General features: G+C 31.1%; 2 protein-coding genes across 4 annotated transcripts in view; one reads left to right on the plus strand and one right to left on the minus strand.

Annotated features, from left to right (window-relative positions):
- LOC142334135 (ATP-dependent RNA helicase DDX42) overlaps window positions 1-24,476 on the minus strand; it is a 185,213-nt gene that overhangs the window by 53,942 nt on the left and 106,795 nt on the right. The window contains exons 1-2 of one of the 3 annotated variants that reach the window (XM_075381887.1): window positions 9,630-9,695; window positions 3,173-3,969 (exon numbers count right to left, since the gene is read on the minus strand). In XM_075381887.1, the coding sequence (XP_075238002.1) occupies window positions 3,173-3,871 (699 nt within the window). In that variant the 5' untranslated portion in view covers window positions 3,872-3,969; window positions 9,630-9,695. The other 2 variants (XM_075381888.1, XM_075381889.1) reach the window with 2 other exon arrangements.
- LOC142333888 (cationic amino acid transporter 4) overlaps window positions 10,059-24,476 on the plus strand; it is a 44,362-nt gene continuing 29,944 nt past the window's right edge. The window contains exons 1-4 of the mRNA XM_075381482.1: window positions 10,059-10,196; window positions 10,711-10,871; window positions 12,491-12,739; window positions 19,146-19,313. Of these exons, the coding sequence (XP_075237597.1) occupies window positions 10,724-10,871; window positions 12,491-12,739; window positions 19,146-19,313 (565 nt within the window). The 5' untranslated portion in view covers window positions 10,059-10,196; window positions 10,711-10,723. The remainder of the gene's footprint in view (window positions 10,197-10,710; window positions 10,872-12,490; window positions 12,740-19,145; window positions 19,314-24,476) is intronic.

Genomic DNA, 24,476 nt, shown 5'->3' on the forward strand with positions numbered 1-24,476 from the left:
AAACACATTAAAATGACCTTTAAAAAATATAAATTACTAATGCAAGTAAGAACAGTTAAAAATAACTAAAACGAGTGACTAACTTTATAACTTTAATATGATGATCTAAAAACTAAATTATAACATGCAGTACCATGAAGAAACAAGAACTTGCAGTAAGCATGAATATTACGAATAAAGTAAATCATTACCAACCCTTAAAACTGCAACATATTACCACTACATCCTCAGATATTAACTCTCAGTGGACATATTTACTGTTATTATGGTTATAAAAAAAAGAAAAGAGAGTAATTGTTCTTTAAATATGTTGATCTAAAATTCAAGTGTTTTCAAATTAGATATGATCTGTATATATTTAAATAAATACAGAACAATTAATAAAAAGAAAAGCAAAAAAACAAACTGTTTGTTAAAAACAGTTGTGTGGCAGCATTAATACTCAATTATAAAGGCAATATACAGTTGACAGTGGCATCAAAAGAGATAAAAGATCAATTTCACTGATTGTAAAATCAGTTTTGAAGAAATAGACACAAAGGTAGAGAAATCTTATGTTAAAAGAAAAATAATTCCTATTAATAACCCTACTAATCAGTGTAGTAAAAAGCACGTTTATCTCTCAAACATCGACTGATTCCTGGGATTTGATTCAGGTTTGATTACCGGGAAGGATCTGGTTTTTTCTTTTAATCTACTAATCACTTCATCAATCATACACTCATCATTTTATATCATCATTCATCATTCATATATTTGTGTAGCACACCCGAGGTTATAGAACAACAATACATGATATATAAAGTTTAATAATATAAATAATAGATCATTTTAAAATAAATAACATCAGTCTACAACAGTTTTATATACAGATAATTTTGATAATATTATTATATAAAAATTTGTTGCGATTCAATGTTTATATTAATACGTAACATGAATGTTAAAAAATTACAATAAATGGATCAGAAATGGAAGAATTTGGAGGAGTCTCTGATGTCCCTGATATTTTATTACATCAAAGGAGGAGAATTATACTTACTGTTTATTATTACCAGTTCCTGCTAGGAAAAATAAATTTAACACACTAATATGATTTAATTAACAGCCTTTATTAATGACATCATAACTGATATTGTCTTTTCAATCACCACTTTTACTGTGAAATAAAGCAGACCAGAGAATCAGTTTAGTTCTGGCTTTCATAAGAATACAATCACGAGTTTCAATTTTTTTTTAATTCCTACTTTTTCTGATAGGGAACTGTCTTTGTTGTGCCTCATACATATTGTTTTTTGTATACTGTTAGTCATTTATATAAAACTGTCTTATAATTGTATATTGTGTGTGATGATTTAAATTTTAAATCTCAAAAAAAAAATTATTCTTTCAGTTAAAAATCATATGAACTCTTATACTCTCTATATGAACTTGGGTGTAAAAAATAGATCATAATAGTCTCAAACCCGTCACATCTGCTGTGATTCTTGTATAACTTTATTAACCGGTTGGCTACGCAGAAAGTGGCGATGAATGAATTTTGCTGTTCCTATAGTATAGAGAAAAATCAAAAACACAAGTAAATTCAAGAAATCTGTTGTATATTCTAGTAGTTTCCGTTAAAGCCCATCAAGGCTAGGAACAAGGGGGGTGGCAAACTGGAAGCATCACAAGGCAGGTGTCTTCGCCTATGCGGTTGGGTTGCAAATTCTAGTCCATCAGGGCTATGAATGGAGTGGTGTGGCGACTGGAAACGTCACAAGGCGAGTGTTTTCCGCTATATAGTTGGGATGCATATTCTAGTCTTCCTTCAGCCATAAGACCTATCATAACATGCAGTTTAGAAGAAAATCTTAATGCTGAAGAAGGCTATGGTGATTTAGAAAATAATGAAGAAAAGAATCCAGATTTCCTTCAAGGTTAAAAGGCTAAAACCTCCTTGAAAGTGGAACTAAAATCTGTTTTATCCAGATTAGGCGGCATGAATTTTAATACTTTTCTCCTAACAAGATAATAGTATACCGGACAGACATAAATTCTTTACTGGATTTACTAGAACATTATCATAATATGGAATAAAGATTGTTTACAGATTCCTCTAAAATGCGTCTGAAAGCAGTCCTCCACAATGGAAATGATTCTTTAATATAAAAATAAAACAAAGGATCAAAATAAATACAAGTGAATTAAAATCAATCACCCAAAAGGGATATTTCACCCATCAATTCTTCTTGCTTAAAACAAAATAAATGAAGGAGACATATAATAATATGAAATTTTTATGATGATGATACAGTATGAAAAGTATTCTTGGCACATATGTTGAGACCTTAAGGTCAATAGGTAGTGATTGCAGCACTAATTACTATGTTTTCTTTGCAAGTGCTGGAGTAGAGACAGGAAAAACCACATTAAAAAAAAAGTGGCCGAAGAGAAAAGCACATAAAACTTGATTAGATAAAAAATTTTATCAAAACAATGGATTGTAATGGTCAAGGTTTCTTATACCTTAGCGGTAAGTTTTCCAAGATCAGTGAAGCAAAAATCAAAGAAGGAATATTTGTTGGACCACAGACACATAAGCTAATGAAGGATTCAGAAATTGAGAGGAGTGAATGAATCCTAGAAAGCTGCATGCAGCACGGATATCATTTCAATATATTGTTAAATAATAGTTTTTAGACAAAAAGCCCGAGAACCGTGTAGAATCAGTGGGTGAACTTCTTTAAAACTATAAAAAGTTGGGATTCAATATGTCTAAAAACACACATGTTGCATTTTTTCCACCTGACCTTGGCAGTGTAAGTGATGAGCATGGTGAACGGTTTCACTAGGATATAATCAATGAAAAAACATGCTACCAAAGAAAAAACCCTGAATATGCTTGCAGATTACTGTTGGACTGAAAAGGGACATTCCAAAGGTTGAATGCATGGGTAAACTAAAGAATAAAAGACATTAGGTAAGATAATATCATTCTGTAACTATATAAATTCTTTAAAAATCAGGACTTCTTTAAATCCATAACTAAAAAAGCCCTGCCCGCCATTCAATTGTTTGTAGAGTTGAAACCACCACAAAAATACTGTGAGACATACCTTATTGAACCCGAGTAACAAAAAAACATTTTTTTAAGATAATGTAATATTTATATAATGTATAAAATAAATACCTGTTTTTCAATACCGGCCATAAAAGCATCTAAAGGATCTTCATCTTCATCATCATCAGAATTATTATTACTCTTATTACCAACTCCTGCAGGGCCAGCATTATAAGAAGGACTACCAGGTGCCGGTATGTATTCCAAGGTATTCATCGGTAGATTATTATCTGTATCGTCATCTTCATCGAAATATTCTTCTTCTGTTTTAGAACGTTTTTTTGGTATACCCCAAGTTGCAGATAAAGCATTTTGAGTTATAGCAGTCATTGTAGAATAACCTTGTTTACTTAAAGCACTATTAGGTGGAGGCGGTAATGCATTAGCACGTTCTGAACGGCTACTTCCTCCCCCACCACTACTACTACTACCACCACTACCACCACCACCGCCACCACTATGATGACTATGGCTGTTATTATTATTATTACTACTGTTATTATGATGATGACTATTATGGTGACTGCTGCTGCTGCTGCTGCTGCTGTGGTGGTGACTGCTAGCGGAAGTAAAATTATTTAAATTAAAATTATGATGATTACTAGTAGCACTTGTTTTGAACTGAAAACCACCAAAACCAAACCCTTTTGTTTTATCATAACCGGTTATTCCCCCACCTGTAACACCACCTCCTCCCCCACCACCTCCCCCTCCACCAGCAGTACCAGTCCCACCACCATAATTATTTGATCCTGAAGAACGGTACATTCCTCTCCTTAAGAATAACAACTTCAACTTCTTTATTATACAATGTTACTGCACTTTTTATGCACAATTCTTCTCTTATGACTATTTTATTGGTTTACCTGTAAACAAAGGGAATAAAAAATTAAACTTGTAATAAATGTAAACATTATTTACGAGGATTTAAAAATATATACTATAATTTCAAAAAAAATAAAGTCCCAAGCCCATTTTTGATCTACACAAAATAATTATGAGGGGCGGCTGAAATATAATCCATACTGGAATGTAACAGGAGGCAAAAATGTTGCACGAAGTGACAGCTGATGCCATTTTATGATATTCCAAAACCAGTTGAGCCATGTGTATTTTTTAATTTATTTGTCAGTCACCACTGTTATGGAGTTGAGTACATCAGCAATGTCAGTATGTCAATATTGTGACAGGAAATGAAACTCGGGTGCATCATTATGATACAGAAGAAAACAAGAAGAGCATGGATACAATCACCATGGTTTGCACGATCAAAAAAATTCAAAACATAATCCTCTACAAAAAAAATTCTCTCAAGCACTCTGGGATTCTAAACACATGACATGGACTACCTGGAAGGATATTAAAAAACCTTAGGAAACATGTGTGTTGTATTTGACAATATGTAGTGCCGATAATTCTTAACATGATACTGCTCAGCCACATACATCACGTGCAACTAGGCTCTTGCAAAGTCAAAATTTGAATCTATTCCACACTCTTCTTACTAGTCAGATTTGGTACCCTGCAGTTTTTACTTCATTCATTAATTAAATATTAAGGGTATTCATTTCACCAGGGATGATGAACTGAAGGATGCAGTGAGGTCAGTGGGTTGAGAAAAGATCACCAGCATTCTTCCTCAAGAGAATGAGAAAACCGGTTTAATTTCAAAAGAAAAATTATTAACACTATTTCATGCTTAACATTAACATCATTCCTTATATTATTTCATGCGTTTGGATTTAAATAATTAATACAGATTTTAATTTCATCTATTTTTTACTGTATAATTTGTTTTTGTATTTATGAGATACCAATCAGAACCAAAGATCGTATTTTACTGTCTATTTTTATGCCACTTCATTTTGATTAATTAAATATTTAGGTCGGTATATTACCTTCAATTTTGTAATTTTTTTTAAAATGGACAAAGCTATATCAGAAGGAAACCTTCCAATATGTTATGCTGGTTTATGTAAAGGCTCCATAATTTGCTGGTGACAAAACAGAATTTTTCCTATATTTCTATTATACAATTTTTTTTCTCTAAAATTGTTTATTTCATCAACCGAAGATCTGAAGGGTGAATTAATGTAGATATGTTAAACAAAAAAGTGCTGTTAATAATGATAAGTTTAGTTTAATTGCTGCCGGTAAGAAAATTGAAAAAGTTGTTAATATTTCAGAAATATCAAATAAAACATAAAAAAAATAAAGAAATAAAAATGTAAAAGATAAAAATATGAAATGCTATTTATGCATTTACCAAAGCATCCTTTAAAACCTGCCAAAGTTTCAATTTAGGCGATGTACTCATTAAACTATACTTTGCGTTTTTAAAATATGAATATTACAGACTACAGAAAATATTTTTAAAAATTAGCATCATTTAAATTCTTAGAACAGCAAAAATTATTTTAAAGATAATTTTAAAACATCGTGGTAAGCTTGTAATAGTCAAAAAGTAAGTACAACTTATATTTATCAATCAATTTTCAAGCAAAGTACATTCTACTACAACTTATAACTGGAGATTATTTTTCTTCAAAATTGAGGTTTAAATTTATTTATAAACACATATTCTCCTAATTTTTTAAGAATCTAAAAAAATCAAATGTAAAACCTTTTCTCTTCGGAATGGAATGGAATGCAAAGTTGGCAGGAGTTTATTACTCCCTACTTTATCGCAGAACCTGGACAGAGTCCCTTGCTGCTGGATCATTCTAATCGGGCTTGTTTTTTTAAAAGGGTTAATTTTAAATAGCGGGTCTAATTTTTTTTCAAGTTTTGTGTAATTTTAGTGAATTTAAGACGGATTTAATTGCATTCCAATCCGTTGTTCAACCAGCATTATCGAACCCATTTCATGGGCCGACCGCAGAAGGCTAGGCTTATACAGCCTGTCCTCCCGACGTAATTCCCCTTCAGACCGTCCACTGAAGTCCTTTCGGTGCTAACTCTTAATAAGCTAGCAGGAATACGCCACAACGGGGCACTACCTATAAGGAAAGAGCAATGCGTCCCCTTTTCCGGAGGAGTCGCAACTGCTGGGTTATTTTATCATTCTTGTAAGTATTGAAAAGGAGAGGTTGTGTAGAAGCTCTTCATCCGCTTCTGGTATGGCTGCCCCTTTTCTCTTCTCTTACAAAAATAGAAGACAATATAACAATATTTATAAATATAGAACAAGTACTACTTTACTTATAAAACTTTACTATCATAAAACAAAATAAAATAAAAAGAATCAATGAACTTGAATGTTTAGAGAAACATTACAATTACAAATACAAACATAAGTGCACATTTGTAAGTAAACAGAAAAATCTAGGAAATAATTAACTGTTTTAATTGGTAAATTATCCTTGATGGTTGCTTAGTTTTAAAAAAATCTTAATTCTTATGATGACAACTACCAGTAACTTATCATTAGTTTATGTCAAAATTAATATATTAATCTGAGGTAGTATTAGTATAACTGATGATGAGGCAGTAATTGGATAATATTTATTTATTAAGTAAATCAGTAAGATTACATACAGATTGCTATTAATTTTAGTGTTAACAGCATTTTACTTATTAACACTTTTGCCAGACCTAGGATGCAAGTTTATGCCTCTAGCTCAACTGTATATTTAGGAGTTCTCATCCAGACTATTTGTGTATCAAATTGATACACAAGTATTGTTAAAATTGGGATTGATTTGTATCAATGTTACACACTGTAGCATTGACTGAAGTGGTGCTATTTGTTGTTCTGGCAACAGTAAAATTTACATACCATTGGGTCATAAATTTTGTGTTTGTAGCCCCAGCAGTCAGCTGATTTTTGGAGGGAAACATTTTGGAAATTTTAGCAACTTATCTTATTTTCAAATTGGCTATTAAAAAGCAAGATTTGCAGCTATGCATAAACACATCAGTTGATTGCTAACTGATCCAACTGGAAAAAAGAGGAAGATGTGCGACGTACTATACTGCTATAACCAAAATGTTTTATCGAAAGCTTGCTGTCCAGAGGACACCTCAAAAGTTAGACTTAAATATTCAGTCTGTGAAGAAAAGTTTATTTGCATGGAGTGCTTTTTTAAATCCCATAATCAACCAAAAAGTAATTGTTATCAGTTCATCCAGCGAACAGTTTGTTAAATATTTCACATTATTGTAGTAATGTATTACTCATTTTAAAATCACTTCATATTATTATAAATAATGTTTTAGTAGTTGTGGATAAATTCATTAGTGTATTATAAATAAAATAATAACAAATTTATTAGTTTGCTTGTTACAAATGAAACAGCTGGTTTTGCATTGTTACTTTGACTAAATATTTTCCAAACTTTTTCTCATGGACCACATACAACTCATTTCAGTCAAGTTAAATGAGTTTTATGTATGTTAGGAACACTAACCTTAAATAAAAAATGTTGATTTCTTTCATAAAAATCATCTGGGTGAAAATTAAAATTATATCAAATTACAGCTGGTCCATCCAGTAGGGGCATTCATATATGTATCAATTTGATACACATGGTCCATACAGAAATATTACTAGGTATCAAAATGATACACATGGCGCTGAGAGTGTTAATTATTGCAGCCAAACACTGGACAATATGTATAATAAAAAGTATACATTTGTAAATCACAGAGACAGGAGGCACACAGATAAAGACATACTAAACACAACATGCAATTATTAAATTACTTAGATGCGCTCCATTCATAAAAAAATAACATTTAGAAACAAGATAAAAAATTACTTTGAAATAAATTTACAAACATACTTAATTTGGCAAAACCATAAAAGATAAAATAAGCCAGCACAATATATATAAAAAACATATTATTTTACTAAAAGGTTTCCTAAGATAGAATGTCATTTACAAACAGTGTCACCAATAATTGTGCTACATAAATCAAATTCAAAAGATCTGCAAGTATGATTCCCATGTAATTTTGCAGGCAAGCTGTAAATAATTCAATTTTTTTTTAATCTCAAATTCAGCAGCGAGTTCAGAAAGTTGCTGTATACTGGAACTGTGGAAGTGTACTGTTGATGTACTGGAATGTCTCATACATATGCCATTATTGCAGTTTTTAGTTCGTCAATTGTGCATGGTCTGTTACGATACATTCCATATTTTGTTGCCCCCCATAGAAAAGTTTCAATTCTTGTCTTACAACTTTATATGCAGTAGCATGCCTGCTATCTTGCTGCTGTGCTAACTTATGCACCGACTTCGATGGACTTTTGGCTGCAGCATCTAAAACATCAAGCAGCTCCCTGTTCATTTAGTTTTAAGTGGTTGTCCACATCCATCTGCATCTTTGACAGAGCCTGTTTCCTGATATTTTTTGATAAAAATTTGAAAGGCATTGTGGTGAGGAACAGGAGAGTATTTGGAAAGTTTTCAAAAAACTTGTTCCTTATATCAGTACAGTTGTCACCTTCACGAAAGACATGTTAAATGAGAAAAATCTGTTCCTCTACTGAAAGAACCATTAATCAACAACTGATGTTTGATTCATTACTGGGTATTGCCCAACAAACCACAGAGTAACCAACCTAACGATGAAAGAAGATAACAAACCACATAATTCTAAAGAATATTGCAGAGACTTTCTGAACACATTGTACTATGCAAATCAATGAATATAAACTTAAAACAGATCTGCAATCCACTGCTGAAGACTTTAAAATCCAAAATAGTAAACAAAACATTAAAATATCTACACTAAACAAAAAAATGTGTTCTCTATTTCTAGCAAATATTTGAAACTACTGCAAAAGCTTGCGGTAATTCCCAAAGAATCTTTTTAAAAACAGCCAAAACTAAAAAAAAACCTATAATAAATAAATTCATCTAATTTATAAAATATTAATAATTTAGATACTTCTATGTAATGAGAGTTTCAGGATGAATTGCATGTAAAGGTTTTAATCCATAAGTCTTCCACTTAAGTAATTAATTTTACAAACTCAAATCATAAATGGAATGAAAATAAAGTAACCTACAAGTTATCACAAGATGGTATCTAATCTTATCAATTACAATGAATAGTTGTATACATTTTTTTATTCCTAACTACTAAAAACTATTACTTCCTCCAGAATGAATAAACAATACTACTTCTACAAAATTAAAATTATGGAATCATATTAAAACTAAATGCATTTCTATTTCATGCAAACTAATTGAGAATCCTGGGCGTGACAACTTCTAACGCAGTAAAGGCTACATATTAGACATCTGTAAAATGTATAAAAATTTACAAGGGGAGTAACATAGAAAATACCTAAATGATTTGTAGATCAGGAATTACTGTAGATGAACGCCGTACACAACTGAAAAACTATAACGGTCAGCCTAATTTATAACAAAAAAGGTTAGCTCGATAACTGAACAAATTGCAAAGCTTTTTAAATACGTATTTACATTTCACAAAGATTACGTATACACAATGTGAAAACAGGACTATCTGTTAAATTAAAATTATAATACACATCAACACAGTTGCAACTTACAATATCGATAATAACAATAAACACAAATCATACAACACAAATGGCAGACAATTACATGTTGCCAACAACACTGACTAGAACTAGATTATGTAAACATTCCACTTCATATTTTCAAACTATAGTTCATAAAAATCCACTTTTAATCGAAAATGTTAAACGTTAACAAACATTAACATTATGCTATTTATTTTTCAAAGAAATTAAAAATAATCTTGAAAAGTAACGATCATACACGGACTTAGCATGTATATCTAACCGAACCGAATTTAGTATGTGTATTAAGTACAGTATATAATTCAAGTGAAAAAATAATCGAATGTTTTAATATTTTAAAAATTAAAAATAACTGCAAAACTTTTCAACTAAACTTCATTAGTTTAATACTAACAATTCAATATTTTTTTAAAAAATAACTTCAATATCGATTTACGTTCTCTTCTCATTGACGTCACATGTGTTTCTGTATGTTGAACTTTATCAAATTTCCCGGCATTAAAAACGAAGTGTGCAATATGCTTTTATAAATTACAAATAAAGAAAATAATTTAAAGATCTACAACAAAAAAGGTAATATCACTATATGTTTAATAAGTATTAAATTCCTTTTTATCTCCGATGACAATTTCTTGGATGAAGAAATCGTAATCTGTGATTTAATAAATTCTTATTTAAAAATACGAAGATGTATTACCAAAGAAATTTAAAATTATGTTAATATTAAGAAATGTTAGTAAACTTTTATAAAAATTAACTAGTAATTTTGGAATTAATTTTTTTCTAAATGTCATTAAATGACATTTAAAATATTACCCATTAATGTCTAAATAATTACAAAAACTAATTAAGTTATAGACAATTTATCAATTAAATATTATTAAAAGAAATAATTTTTTACAAATACGAAAATATATCAATATAAATTACTTAGTCTTTTAATTTACTAATGTATAACATTCCATATGTTAATAATGAACAAATTAAAATTGAGGGTATTTTCGTTTCTTATGGATTTAATCATACATTTTTCAAGATTGTGACTATTTTTTAAAGCGTTTTAATAAAAGTAAATCTTTTATTTCAGTTAAAATATCAAGATGCCAGGTTCAAGACATATGATTTTAGGGCATATCTTCTCAGGTTTTTGTTCTAAAATGAATCGAACAAAACAGATGGAAACTGAAGAAGAAGCCTTAGAGACTCCACTGAAACGATGTCTTACAACATTTGATATCACTTTATTGGGTCGGTAACAAATATTAAAAAAATTAAACAATGTAAACTAATCCTAGCAAGAATTAAATAATAAATAAAAAACCTTTTATGACTTATTGAAAATAAATAATGTAACAAAACTAATCGACAGCTTTCAATTACATTTAAAAAAAATTGAAGCTACTTAAGGGAAACATATTTATACAATTATTGCAAAAGTAGACTACATTAAATTTAGATTTAAGGGTTAAACTCCATTAAATGTTTTAAAATGGACTGTCAGATTTTTAAATATAGCCTCAATTTGTTGATAGCCTTAAATAATATGTTCAGACACTTTATTTGAGATGTGATTGCCACGTCAGTTTTTCAAACCTTTTATAACTGGCTATGAGATCCCATTTGTAATCTCATGTACAGTTAATTTGTAGGACAAGCAAGACAGTGTATGGCATCTCATTTTGCATATACACATTTTTTCTATATACACTTGTTTGCCCCATTCAAAGGAAATTGATATACTTAGCATCATATTACACTAACTTTTAATCGAGTTAATTTTATAATTTTTAAGAATTAAATATCAGGTTTTAACGTTTAAATTTGAATTTTTATTATATATTAACAAAAAGCTAAAAGATATATAAGCTAAAAAGAGTTGTATTACCTGTTACAAAATATGTTACATCAAATTTGTAAGAAAGTATGCTCAGTGACATTCCAAGGGTGCATACTAAGTGCTATTCAATCTTCTATGTAAACTGTTTTTTTACAGAACAAAAATTAAAAAACAGATATTTTTCTTTCTGTTTCATTTATTAGTTCATAGTAATTTATTATTATATAGCCTATCTCAATACATTTCATGTATCTTAATTTTCTTTTATATTTTGGAATGCAGTCATTTTTTAGTTTTGTAAAAAAAATTATATTTTGATAAATTTTTTTTCTTTAAATAATTATTAATGAATAAAGCTTACAGTGGTTTATTTATTTGTATTATATTTCTTCAAGCAAGAATCAGAGCAAATATAAATAAAAATTAATCCCGTAGCAACCAACTAGCAAGAATCTCATAACAACAGGTAAACTGAAAGCAATTTTAAATAAGAAACCATGTAATAATTAAATTTAACTAACATTTGCAATCTATATCCTATTTTATATGATATGTATGTTACATTCCTATTGAATGGAAGTAACAAGGTAAGAAAAGAGAAAAGATGTGCCACTGTGAGGACATGAGATCTCTTTTGGGATCTCACATCCTAACATCCTAAGGCCATAAAAATCAATTATATTACTTTCTTAACATATTAAAAACAATCAAGTAAAATATTGAATTAGAATTTGCTGAAAATGTGTAGCGGTCAGTTGGATTAAGTTTTTTCATGTGACCTGTTACTAAAATTAGATGAGACTCCTACACGATCTCATGGCAGTCTTCAAGAAAAGTTTGTTTTTAGAGCTTTTCTTCAAAATTAGAAAAAATCTATCATAAATTTTGACATAATCTGCTAGAGCAAGGTCTTTGATTCAGATACCTCCTAAGTAATCTTTCAGTTTGTAATGATTTTGTATTATAATTGAATATATTATTTTTATCTAACAATTCTTACTTATCATATTTATATAATTGTTTATTTCAGGAGTCGGTCATATGGTCGGAGCTGGAATATATGTACTGACCGGTACTGTTGCAAAAGATCAAGCCGGTCCAGGAATTATTATATCATTTTTATTAGCTGGTATGACATCAATGTTAGCCGCATTATGTTATGCCGAATTTGGTACACGTGTACCAAAAGCGGGTTCTGCTTATATATATACCTATGTAAGCATCGGTGAATTTTGGGCTTTCATTATCGGGTGGAATATTATTTTGGAACATATGATCGGTACGTCGATATACATGTAAATATATTAGATATGTGTATCATTGTATTAAAAGAAAAATGTATCACATGACATCGCATGCAATTTATGCACTTTTCTTCATCTATCATCAATTCATCGGATCATCGCATGCCTGTTAATATGTGTTGCTACTATTTATCTACATTTACACTGCTGAGGTGATTTATTTTTTATAATTTATTTTTATTCTTTAATTTAATTTTTATTATTTTATAACACAAGTTTTTTCTGTTTTATAATAATCAACCTTACTCAATTCTTTTTTGCTGACCCAAGCCATCAACTAACAAAAAGTCTTTTGTGTGTTTGTATGTGTGTTTGCTTGTGCATAAACCAAGTAATTAATAAAGAGATAATAACTTGTCATTTATATATATATATATGTATGTTATTGTTTTGCTTGTTAAGCTGAAATTACACTAATTAATATTTTCAATGCTAAGCCTTAAATCCCAATTACACCAATGACTTATTTTGAACTGACTGACCTAACAGTTTTTTTTAAAGCAGCTTTTATTTTTTTGTATCGATTGCAAATTAGTTACATTAACCAAATATATTGGAAGATCAGACTTTTTATTATTATGTATTTAAGAATTTTTGTAAGTTATATAGTAGTATATTGTAATTGAAAATTTAAAGGTATAGAACCTTTTAAAGTTGCAATGTTATAAGAAAATCAGATGGATTAATAGAATGAGAAACGAAAGTGTTTTAAAACGGAATGAAGACGAGAGAAATTTGCATCTAAATCTTGTACGAGGGATGGTTGAAATTTAAAGCATAGTAGCTCATAATTCACAAATGAAAAGAGGTGTAGCATGAATGAAATAAATATGGCACAAGAGTACATTTTATTCGCTACAAAGACTTAAATTTATTTCCCCCCCAATGTAGTCACTATTTACAGCTAAAGATTTCTCCAACAGTGAACCAGTTTTCTCATTCTGTCAATGAGCTTGACAGAATTAGAATCAAGGACAGTGAGATCGTCCTTGATCGACGATCTCACTGTGTCCTTCAGTTCATCATCTGTGATGAAATGAATACCTTTAATATCCCTTTTAATTGCAAAAAGAAGTGAAAATTGCAGGGTGCCAAATCTGGTCAGTATGGAGGAAGGTGGAATAGATTCAGATTTCACTTCCCTTTAATTAATTGATTATTTGGTGTACAACCTTATCGGTTATACACAATGTATGAGGGCTGTTTCTTTTTCAACTTTTGATTGTACATCGAAGTAAATAAGAGATAGGCAGCAGCCAGGTCTGCACACTGTACGATTGCACCATCCCCCAACATAATCTCTGCCATTGCCGGCTCCATTGCATCAGTCTGAGCCGAGTTATGACAATTGAACATGGCCACAAGAGCGAATGGATGTCCATGACGAAAGTGGCCAAGGATGCAAGTCTGTCGCTACTGTATGCCTGGTTAAGCGTGTTGGTGATTTTGTCTGTGACAAACGGAGGTTTACGATAAGTGAAGTTTCTACAGAAATTTTAAATCTTCTCTGAACACAATTGGGACTAAAGACCTAGGATACCAGAAACTGTATGCAGGTTGGGTCCCAAAAATATTGAGTGACGATCACAAAACGCAGGAATGGTGTCAGCTTAATGTTTCTTACACATTACAATAATAAGGGGGGGGGAGAATTTTTAAAGTCTATCCTTAACAGTGATGATACTTGGATCCAGTATGACAATCCAGAAAACAAAGAACAGTCTAACCAGTGGATGCAAACTTCTTCTCTAAAGAAACAGTAAAAGTTCAAACAGACACTGAGCAACAGGAAAATAATGGCTACAGATTTTTGGGACTATAAAGTCGGCTTGTTGGTGGACTTTATGCAGCAGAGGACAATAGTAACAAAGGAAGTTTATTGTGAATCTTTACGTCACCTCCGCAGAGCGATCCAGAACAAACGAAAAGGCTTGCTCTCATCCAGTGTGGTTTTAATCCATGATAATGCATGACCACACTGTGCCAACATGACGTAAGACCTTCTCAAACAATTCAAGCAGGAAGTTTTCGGCCATCCACCGAACACACCTAGCACCTTGTGATTTTCACCTCTTTCGAGAATTGAAAGCAAGGTTAGGCGGACTACTCATCGCCACCAACAAAGAACTTCAGAAGGCTACCAAGATGTACCTTACCTTATCTTACTGGCAGCAAACTTCTTTGAAGAGGGCATCGGAAAGCTGGATTCATGAAACGACAAATGCCTCGATCGTTTTGGCTATTATGTTGAAAAATAAGTTAGATACTAATGAACTTTTAGTAATAAAATCATTTTGTCATGTCAGTGTATCTTTTTTTTATAACCAGTAAGAGGTTGAAAAAAAAAACAGCCCTCATATGTAGTCGATGATTATCATGTTGCAGAATTATTGGCTCCATTGATCATTATCAGGAACAACGCTCACATTCCTAAGGTGTTTTAGAAGCACCAAATTAGTCCTTCTTTTTGATACTTTGTTATACCTCCTTCTTTTTATACCTTTTTTTGATTCTTCAGATCAGTCACAGAACCAGTCAACCGCTGCAAGGTTCATCCTTAATTTTCATTTTACCAGTTTTTGATGCACAAAATCTTTTTTGCCTGTCTACTCACAGTACTTTGATCGACAGTTTTATGACTGTAAATGATTTTAAATGCCTCTAGAGTTCACTTTTTAATTTTCAATCGTTGGATGTTGTAATTGATGTGTTGACTTATTACTCGTACTTGATTCCATAACAACACTACAAGATGGCAGCGCCTGTTGCTTTTAGTAACATTCTGTTCTCTTTTTACAAATATTATTGAACTGTTCTTCACTGTACATTCCATTGTAGATACGTTTCAGCTATCCCCTTGTATATAGATGTGCATTTTATTAATTCATGAACAGAGACATTTTTGTTTAGCGAATTTGGTTCTGGAAGGAAGCGTAGAGGGTAAATCAGAAGAGATTAGAATACATAAATATTAACTGAACACATTATATGTCTCCATCATTCAAAACCAATCTTCAAAGAATTCCTGCCGTTTTTCATCAGAGATCTGCACACGATCATCATCGTTCCAAGCTTTTAGGTCATCATCGCTCGTAAAATACTTCCTTTCCAGTCTGTTCCTCACCCGGGTACAGCAACAAATAATACGGGGTGAGGTCAGGACTGCAGGAAGGGTGCTCTAACAGTTTTATTCCAGCGCCGGCCAAATATCGAGTAAGCTTTAGAACGATGCGCTGGAGCGTTATCATGATGAAGAAACCGTGCGTCCATCCTTGAGTTTGGGCGCAGCTTCTTGAGAGCTTCGACAAGTTTAGGCAGGCATTTGTAGGTATACCGCTTCCTTGTACCTGTCTTCAGAGTTTCCCACACGACTCGCTTTAAAACTTCCCTCGTATTAAAAAATACAGCTAACCTTCTTCTTCACCAATCTGGATCTTCTGTCAGCCGCAGGGATCTCCTCATCTTCAAACATCCGCATTTTGTTCTGAGCTGGATCACCGTAATAGTACAGGCAAGTTTCATCGTTTATCATAATACTGTTAGCACGGGGTTTGTGTTTCGTTCCTAGCGCCCTTTGTAATTAATTTAAAAAGTCATCTTACCGACTATAACATTTGGTAACGGATTTACCTGAAGGAATACGAAACGATTGTGAAACGTAGCGTAAACACAAAGAATTTATTTAAATAAAGATTATGAACAATACAGTGCAGTAACGTAACGTAAAAAATAAAAGAACAGTTCCATTAAGATAAGAACATAATCTTCATATTTTAGCAAATATCCACCGGTCTAGGACTAAAATATATAATTATAAAATTTAGCATTTTAAAGATACAAGCATAACATTAATCTAAGACGATTATAACACATCATTTTAACTATAAAAACATCATAATGTTACAAGAATTAATATTATATTATACACGTAAAATTTATTATATATGCGTCAAAGAATCAGAATATAACATGTGTAACGATACTCTTTAACAGTAATAATTTTTATTTATTCCGCTTTATACAGAATCAAAAAAACATAGAACGGGCATTCATGTTTTCTGAATTTCCCATATTCATGTCGGTAAACGTTTTACTTGTAGTAGATTTTAACATTAAAGTCAGGGAATCTCCCCACCCTATCAACAGATTATTGTTAATTTAGAAACTTATCTATATCGATTTTCATAAATACGAGTATTTAGAAGTTACATTACAAAATTCAACGTCCTAAATAGTATTTCATATCGGTAATTTATTATTAAATTACCTTAGAATCAGTGAAAACCATCTCGGATTGAATTTCATATTTTTGGGAAAGGGAGATTAATTTCTAAGCCAATCTAAAATATTTTCTAAGCAAATTTACTTTTATTGAAGTATTAAGAATTACAAATAAGTTAGGAAAAAGATTTGTCCCTCTGTCCCTTTAATAGAGATGTAATATCCTGCGTTTCTATTTCCAATCCTGTCGGCAAATTAAAAAAAAAAAAAAAAAATAGTAACAGTGTCCTATACGCAGAAGGTCATCTTAAATTTAAAACGTTCACGTTTTTAGCGGTTCAGAGATATCAAATACAGTTTGAATTTCATTCCTGTGCCGCTCCTTTCGAAAACCGTTCAAGATAAACTTGAACAACTCTACCGATAATTAACTATCAAATCGCAATATATGAGCGTCCGTTGAAATTTGTACGTTTGAAAAAACGGGTACTTAAAAAAAATGTTTTACCAGATATTACTAATACCAAAAAGAAAAACAGAAATTTAAGAAAATATTTACCCTTTTGATATTTTTATCGAGATACGACACCTCTCTATTGCCAGTATCTTTCCGCTCTCTCGATAGATTTTTAAAAATACTTAAAAGAATCAGCGCCTCGTGTATACAAGTCGTGAAATTTTTAATTTCTACATCGACGCGTTCCTGAGATATTAAACGAAATAAAGACCGATTCGTAAAACAGTTGTCCTGAATGAAACGGTGCGATAATGTTTACAAAGATATTATTTATTATATTAAAATAACGACAGAAACAGGAAAAATACTTACTACGGTGAATTTCTGTTTACCGAGGATGCTCAATATTTAACACAAGCTTGCACGAACGCTTTTCAAGACGTTTGAAAATACATTTTGAAACACGAAAGGGGTGATTACATTCACAAATTCATCCGTGTTATTTTTCCAAATATTCCAAATAAATTTCATCCGTGTTAACAAATTAAGCCAAACACTGGTAGTGTGCTGTCGCTCCGCTTTTTTTAAAAGTACGCTCCAGAAATTTTTTCCTTTTTTAGTCAGCCGATGAAAGGATATACGATTTCATTACGATAACTTTCTGAGTTTATCGTTCTGGAAAAAGTAAACGATCATCCGGTTACGCGATATACCGCACCGAACTTCTTAACAAATTCTTTTGTCGTGTAACGGTTGTTCCAAAATGTCACAGATTACACACGACCGTTCTGTCTGTCGACACAGACCTTGTTTCGTCTGAAAAAGCGATACGATGAGAATACGTTCCCTTTTTTAATTTATAAAAGCCAAAAACCAGTAGTAATATTTAACGCGTTTAGAAAAATCAGTGTCGTGTAACTTTTACACCGCAGTTATTTTGTAGGGTGTAATTTTAAATTAGTCTGCCGCTAAATGAAATAAATGTATACTACCGCTTGACATTTCTGTTTGTCGTATCGATTACTCTATAGACTTTGAGCCGTGGAATCAGAAGTATCATCCGACTTTTCCTCCGTAGACAGCCTTCAGGACTCTGGCGCTTCTTTGATGGATTCAGGTTCTCGCAGCTTATTAATAAAGTTTGATTTCTTTTATACGTTTTGCGTTGCAACTACCACCGTGAAACGCGTTTTCTACTAGAAAACCTTCAAACGTTAAAACCTTTGTCGCACGACGGAAACAAAAGGTTCAGCGGTTATGACAATAATAATGGAAACGTGGAAATCGGCTGTTAGTTTCACCGCCCATAATGCCAAAGAAACAATTTAAATCGAGTTTTACCGATCGAGATCCAGATGGTTTTTTTAGATACGGTTACTTTTGGTTCACCCGATTCGTCTCATAACACAAAAGCAAGCAAACAAACATACACGCACATGCGCACATTCTTGTAAGATGCTTTTTGCCTACAGGTCTTGACGTTTCGTAATCTTCCGAGTCGGAAAATAGAAGCGTTTAAAAAAAAAATTTAACCGAATTACGTTTTTATGACTTGAAATATTTCGAATAGGATTTTAACGTATCTAAATAATTTGAAACCGATAATCGAAGAAACAAAGAACACCAGAAAAAAGTGTAGGAAATAAATATTTCACCCTCCCGATTAATTTATTTATTAATGTTTTATTTTCATTAAATCACAGGTGCAGCATCGGTTGCTAGAGCGTGGAGCGGCTACGTGGATTCGCTGTTGGGCAACTGGATCGCTAATTTTACAATGACTCATGTCGGTGAATTACACGAGGAATTATTGGGAAAATATCCAGATTTTGTAGCTTTTAGTGTCTGCATATTCTACGCGTCATTATTAGGTAAGTATTACTCGTTTTCTACAACTCAAAAGTAATACTTATAAACAACCGACAGCCTTTTATTTTTGATTAGGCCCTGTTAGGGGAACCGAAGTTATAACAAAACAGAAACTTCTCGGCGATTACTTGGATATTTACCTTATTCGATCAAAGAGAGTACTTTGATTAAGGCAACATTATTTTAAATAAAAAGAGCGTTTAAAGTACGTATTAATAATTTTAAAAAAAATTGTATATACGTATATGAAATAATAGTTTTGCATCTACGCGAAGATAATAAAATAATTATAATCGATACAGATAAGCCGGCAAGTTTTGAACGATAGTTACCTCAAAATACGCTTCTAAAAGGTCATAATTTTAGGAAGGAACTGTATTTTAATTTTGAAAAGATTTTACGAAAGTATATTTGAAAAAGCGATTATAATCGACTGTTGAAATATCGAACGGTATTTAGAACATAATAATTGAGGATGTAGGAAATTTACTCTGCTCAGAGTTTTTAATTAAATTAATTTGAAAAAATAAAAATATTAACGTGTTTAAATATGTTATGAGTTTACCCAAAACAGGGTATTGATTTTAAGGAGAAAAAATTAATTAATTAAATTTAATTTTAAATAAAATCGTTGACAGATGCTTTTTTTACGTTTCCGGTAATTTATTAACGACTGCAGAAGCACAAAAAGTGTTTCTTGAGTAAAAGTAATTTATAATTCTGCCGTTCAGTCTAATAAAAGCGAATACTGATTTTTTTTTTGTTAAGCACAATTTTCAAGCAAAAGTCAAAATTTTTATCGGTTTATGTGACGCTAAAAAATGATTTAATAACATTTATTTCTATCTTGAAAATGCGTTTGATTTTTTAAGGAAATTTTATACTTCTGACAGGAATATGCCCAGATGAAAACAATATTTACCGACATTGTGCTGGGTTTTGAGATATGCGAGCAAATATCTCATCGTATTTCGAATACGCAATATCGTGGAATTTACAAGCATCATCCAACTTTATCCCCTCGTTTCAATCTTTTATCCGATTTCGTGCCAGGAGCACAATAATTGTAACCTGGTAAATGCGCTTCAACCGGTAATAAGTCACGACCTTTTTTCTGTCTTGGTCTGCTCTTTTTTCTTCATGTCTATACATAAAAAAATTGAATTTCAATTTAAATAAACTATTGATACTACGGCTTTTAACTTGGAAGAAGCGGAGCCTTATATTCACGCGTCGGCTTTTAACTAGGAAGAAACCGAATCATTTAGTCACCTCGAATTCGAGCCGACAAAATATTTCACGGTTTATCGAGTATTTTTAATTTAGTCGTATCGTTTTCTCGAATCATTGCCCCGACAATGGAGTTAATTTGGTTCGCGATGAGATCTTCTGTAATGCGACCGTTTAATTCATCGTCTATATACTGGGCAATTTTTTCTTTAAGAGGTTCGAGGGAATCTTTCATAAATTCAACAGTTGCACCTGCAAGTTTCATTTTTTCATCTCTATATATTTTTTAATGTTTACATCAATATTTGTCATTTCTTCATTTAATCGTTCTAAACCCGCAAACTTTTCACCGAGACTATTTGTGTATTCGTCAAACATAAGTTTACATCTTATAAAATTCAACGCATCCTTTTCATCGATAGGATCGGATACATTACACAAGCTATGATGTTTTACATCAAAACTTCCTTCTGGTGCGAGTGAAAAATCCTCGTTCTCCACGTCGACGGCCTTTACCTAATTTTATTCGCGACATTTCTCTATATAAAGAAATTGTAAATAAACATTTAAAAACCTATTCGAATTCAACATCTTTCGATTCTTTAATTATGGATATACGGTTTGTTTCCTGCATAATATTTACCCGCAAGTGTATACAATCTATCGATCAATTCGTTTGAATCGTCCCGATATAAATATACTGGATTATAATTGAATTGTGCGTGCAACAACCCAAAGCCACTAAAAGACGTGGATGGTGTTTTATATGGGGATATTGGGTAAACGGGATTTTTTGAAGTTAACAATATTCTAATTACTTCATTGTATTTAAAAGATTTATTTGTTTTCACTGTTCGTGAATCATGTCGTTCCATCAAATGAGCACCAGTATATTTCAACATTTCTCCATAAGCCCTCATATCTTCTGTGTGAACCTTTTTCAAGTCTGGATTTTTATAAACCAACAATTCTAAAAGACCTGGTGTAGCCGAATAAATGAAATGCCCCGATTGAATTTTATCGTCTTTAAATTCAATTTTAGTCTCACCCAAAGTACAAGAATCTGTATCTCTATCGTACTTTACACCATATACACGGTCTAGAGATACTTTTGGATCATTTTTTAACATTTCCAAGTACGGTTTAATTTTTTCAATATCAGAATACTGAGTGTCTTCTAATATAATAGGCGTATATTTTGTATATATTCTAGGTTGTTCTTCTTGAGATTGTTCAGAATACGGTGGTAATGTTGTCATTGTAGAAGAGGCTACATCTAGATCTTCTTCTTCTGAATCTTTTTCCAATAAACTCTGTTCACACCTGTCTTGTTGTCTTTCTAAATGAACCGACAGTCTATCACCCGATTCACGGCCTACTCTTTCTACATCAATTTCTCCATCGGTTTTAGGTGGAGTTGTCTGGGTCTATTTACTTTTTCTTTAATTTCATGTATAGGATCTATTATTGGTTTGAAACGTTTAGCAAATAAAATTTCTTCTTCGGCCAAACCCATTATAAAGGCTACATGTTACGTTTAAAATTTTTATTAAGCTTTCAATTTCAATCATTTATTTCACCTTTTTCATTGCTCTAAAAAAAAGAAACTTAAAAACAATATTTTATTAACATTATACGTTACGTTCAATAATGATGAATTTGTCAATGTTGTTTCTATATCGACCTTTATTTTTACCCTTTTCTTTGTCGAAGGTTAGAAAATTAAATCGGTTTGTATTCCAAACTTGATCGAACATCGATTTAAAATCATCAAAAGACATGTCAACGTTTACATGATCATCGTAAATGTGCTTTAAATATAAATTGTCTTGTTTGAATAAAATTAAAAAATTGCAATTGTCACGTACGAGTTGTTTTGGTGTATGTTTGTGCCAGGTAAAAACAATCAGTTTTATTGTGACGACCCTGTGCAAAATAAGCACCGATATTATTTTGTTTCTCTTTTATTACATCGTCAAAAATCAACATTGAATGTGGTTCAATCGCCTCTGGCTGAGGGACTTGATCGTTTTCGGTATATTCATAATAGCCCATTTCAGGATTCATCATCATTTAATTTGAAAACATTCTATAGGAAGGTTGATGAAGCGATTTTGAGAAAATCTACAAGTTTTGAAAACGAACACCGTTTTCTTGAACTAAAAGATTAAAAACTTACATTTGTTTCACCACAATTCGATGGACCGCATACAATACATCTAATGGTGTTTGGGAATAGAGAACCACGTTTACTTTTGTTTTTAATGTACATCCACCCGATACATTTACAATGGGGAATTTTGTTTTTTGTTGTATTTCCTTCATATCTCTCTAATGAGAAATTAAAATTAAAAATTAAAATCGATTTAAAGTTATATAGAAAAAAGGACGTGTGTGAAATTTAACTTTTGACAAACCAATGGAACATTCTTTTTTAAACGAGTCTACATCATCAAATTCATAATATTTTTCAAAAATAGTCTCACAATCTTCACAAAATTCTATTTTCAAATGTAATGTTTTACAATAATGTAATAAAACAAATCGATTACAGAATTAATTTCAGATTCTATTTCCTTTTGAATACATTTATCAAAATCTACGTGGGTTGAATATTTAAATCTAGGTGTTGAATTTGGTGAAATAATTCTATTATTACGAAGCTTCATTTTGGTATCTATATAAAGGTTTATTTTTTAAAATTCAAATAGACTATTGGTAATAGTAGGTCTATTTAAAATTAAAAATTATTACCATTCTAAAGTTATTTTGAATAAAGGATAGGGGCGAAAATAAACTTTTGACACATCAACATCAATGGGAAATTCTTTTTTAAACGACTCTACATCAAATTCATAATATTTTTCAAAAATATGGATCTTTGCTAACTGGTTGTTAAAAAGTCTATCAGACTTCTAGGCCACTGAAAACTTTTATTATGAAAAGTGTAACATTCTATTTTCAAATGTTTTATTTTATTATTATTATTGAAATTTTCAATAATAGAATAATTTGAATCAATTAACCGTGTTAAATTATTTTACCATGTCCATCATTTACATATTCAGTTGTAAATGATGGACATGGTAAAATAATTTTATTATTACGAAGCTTCATTTTAGTATTTATATAAAAGTTAACTTTTTTGAATCTGTATAAAATTAACAATTTAAAATATTTAAAATTAATATTATCACAATAATTTAAAATATTCAATACTTCTTGTTCTATATGTAAAGTTTTTTAATTCAAATAGACTATTGAAAATAGTTTTACACAAATATTGCCAAGTTGTCGAAAAACGCTGTTTTTTTTTAACATTTTGCAATTTTATACGTTTAGCAGTTTAAAAAGTTTTATACAAACATTGCCAAAACGCTATTTTTTAACATTTTGCCATTAGAAATTGTTTTTATACTTTTGTTGCCTATTATTCACAAAAATTAGTCGGCTCGAATTCGAGCTGAATACAAAATATCCCATATCCAGAGGGTACAAATCCATTACAAAATCCATTATATCTAGTAATTTCTGGTTAAATTTAAACTTTTCAATTTTTTGAAAATATTAGACTTTTTGCAATTTTGTAAAAAAGTTAAAATATTTAAAAATTATATTTTATTCTTGATGGGAAAATTTTATTTTTATATAGAAACAAAATGACTAGTTTAATTGATGTTTGTTACGAACAAATAAAAGACAATTTTTCTTATGGTATATTTGCCGATTTTAAGCTAATTATCGACACAAATACAGGTTTTTTTCACGCAACAAAATTACGTCAGGATGGAGGGAAACGATTTGATAATTGGTTTCGTAATAAAGATTCAAAAGAATTGATTGCCTTTTACAATAATAAAGCCATCCCTCAGATACGAGGGGGGCTTTTTATGATGTTAAAGGTGAAATAACTAAAATTATTACCGGTAGATATG

Source organism: Lycorma delicatula, chromosome 13 (genome assembly GCF_047948215.1).
Source record: "Lycorma delicatula isolate Av1 chromosome 13, ASM4794821v1, whole genome shotgun sequence".
Taxonomy (NCBI): Eukaryota; Metazoa; Arthropoda; class Insecta; order Hemiptera; family Fulgoridae; genus Lycorma; species Lycorma delicatula.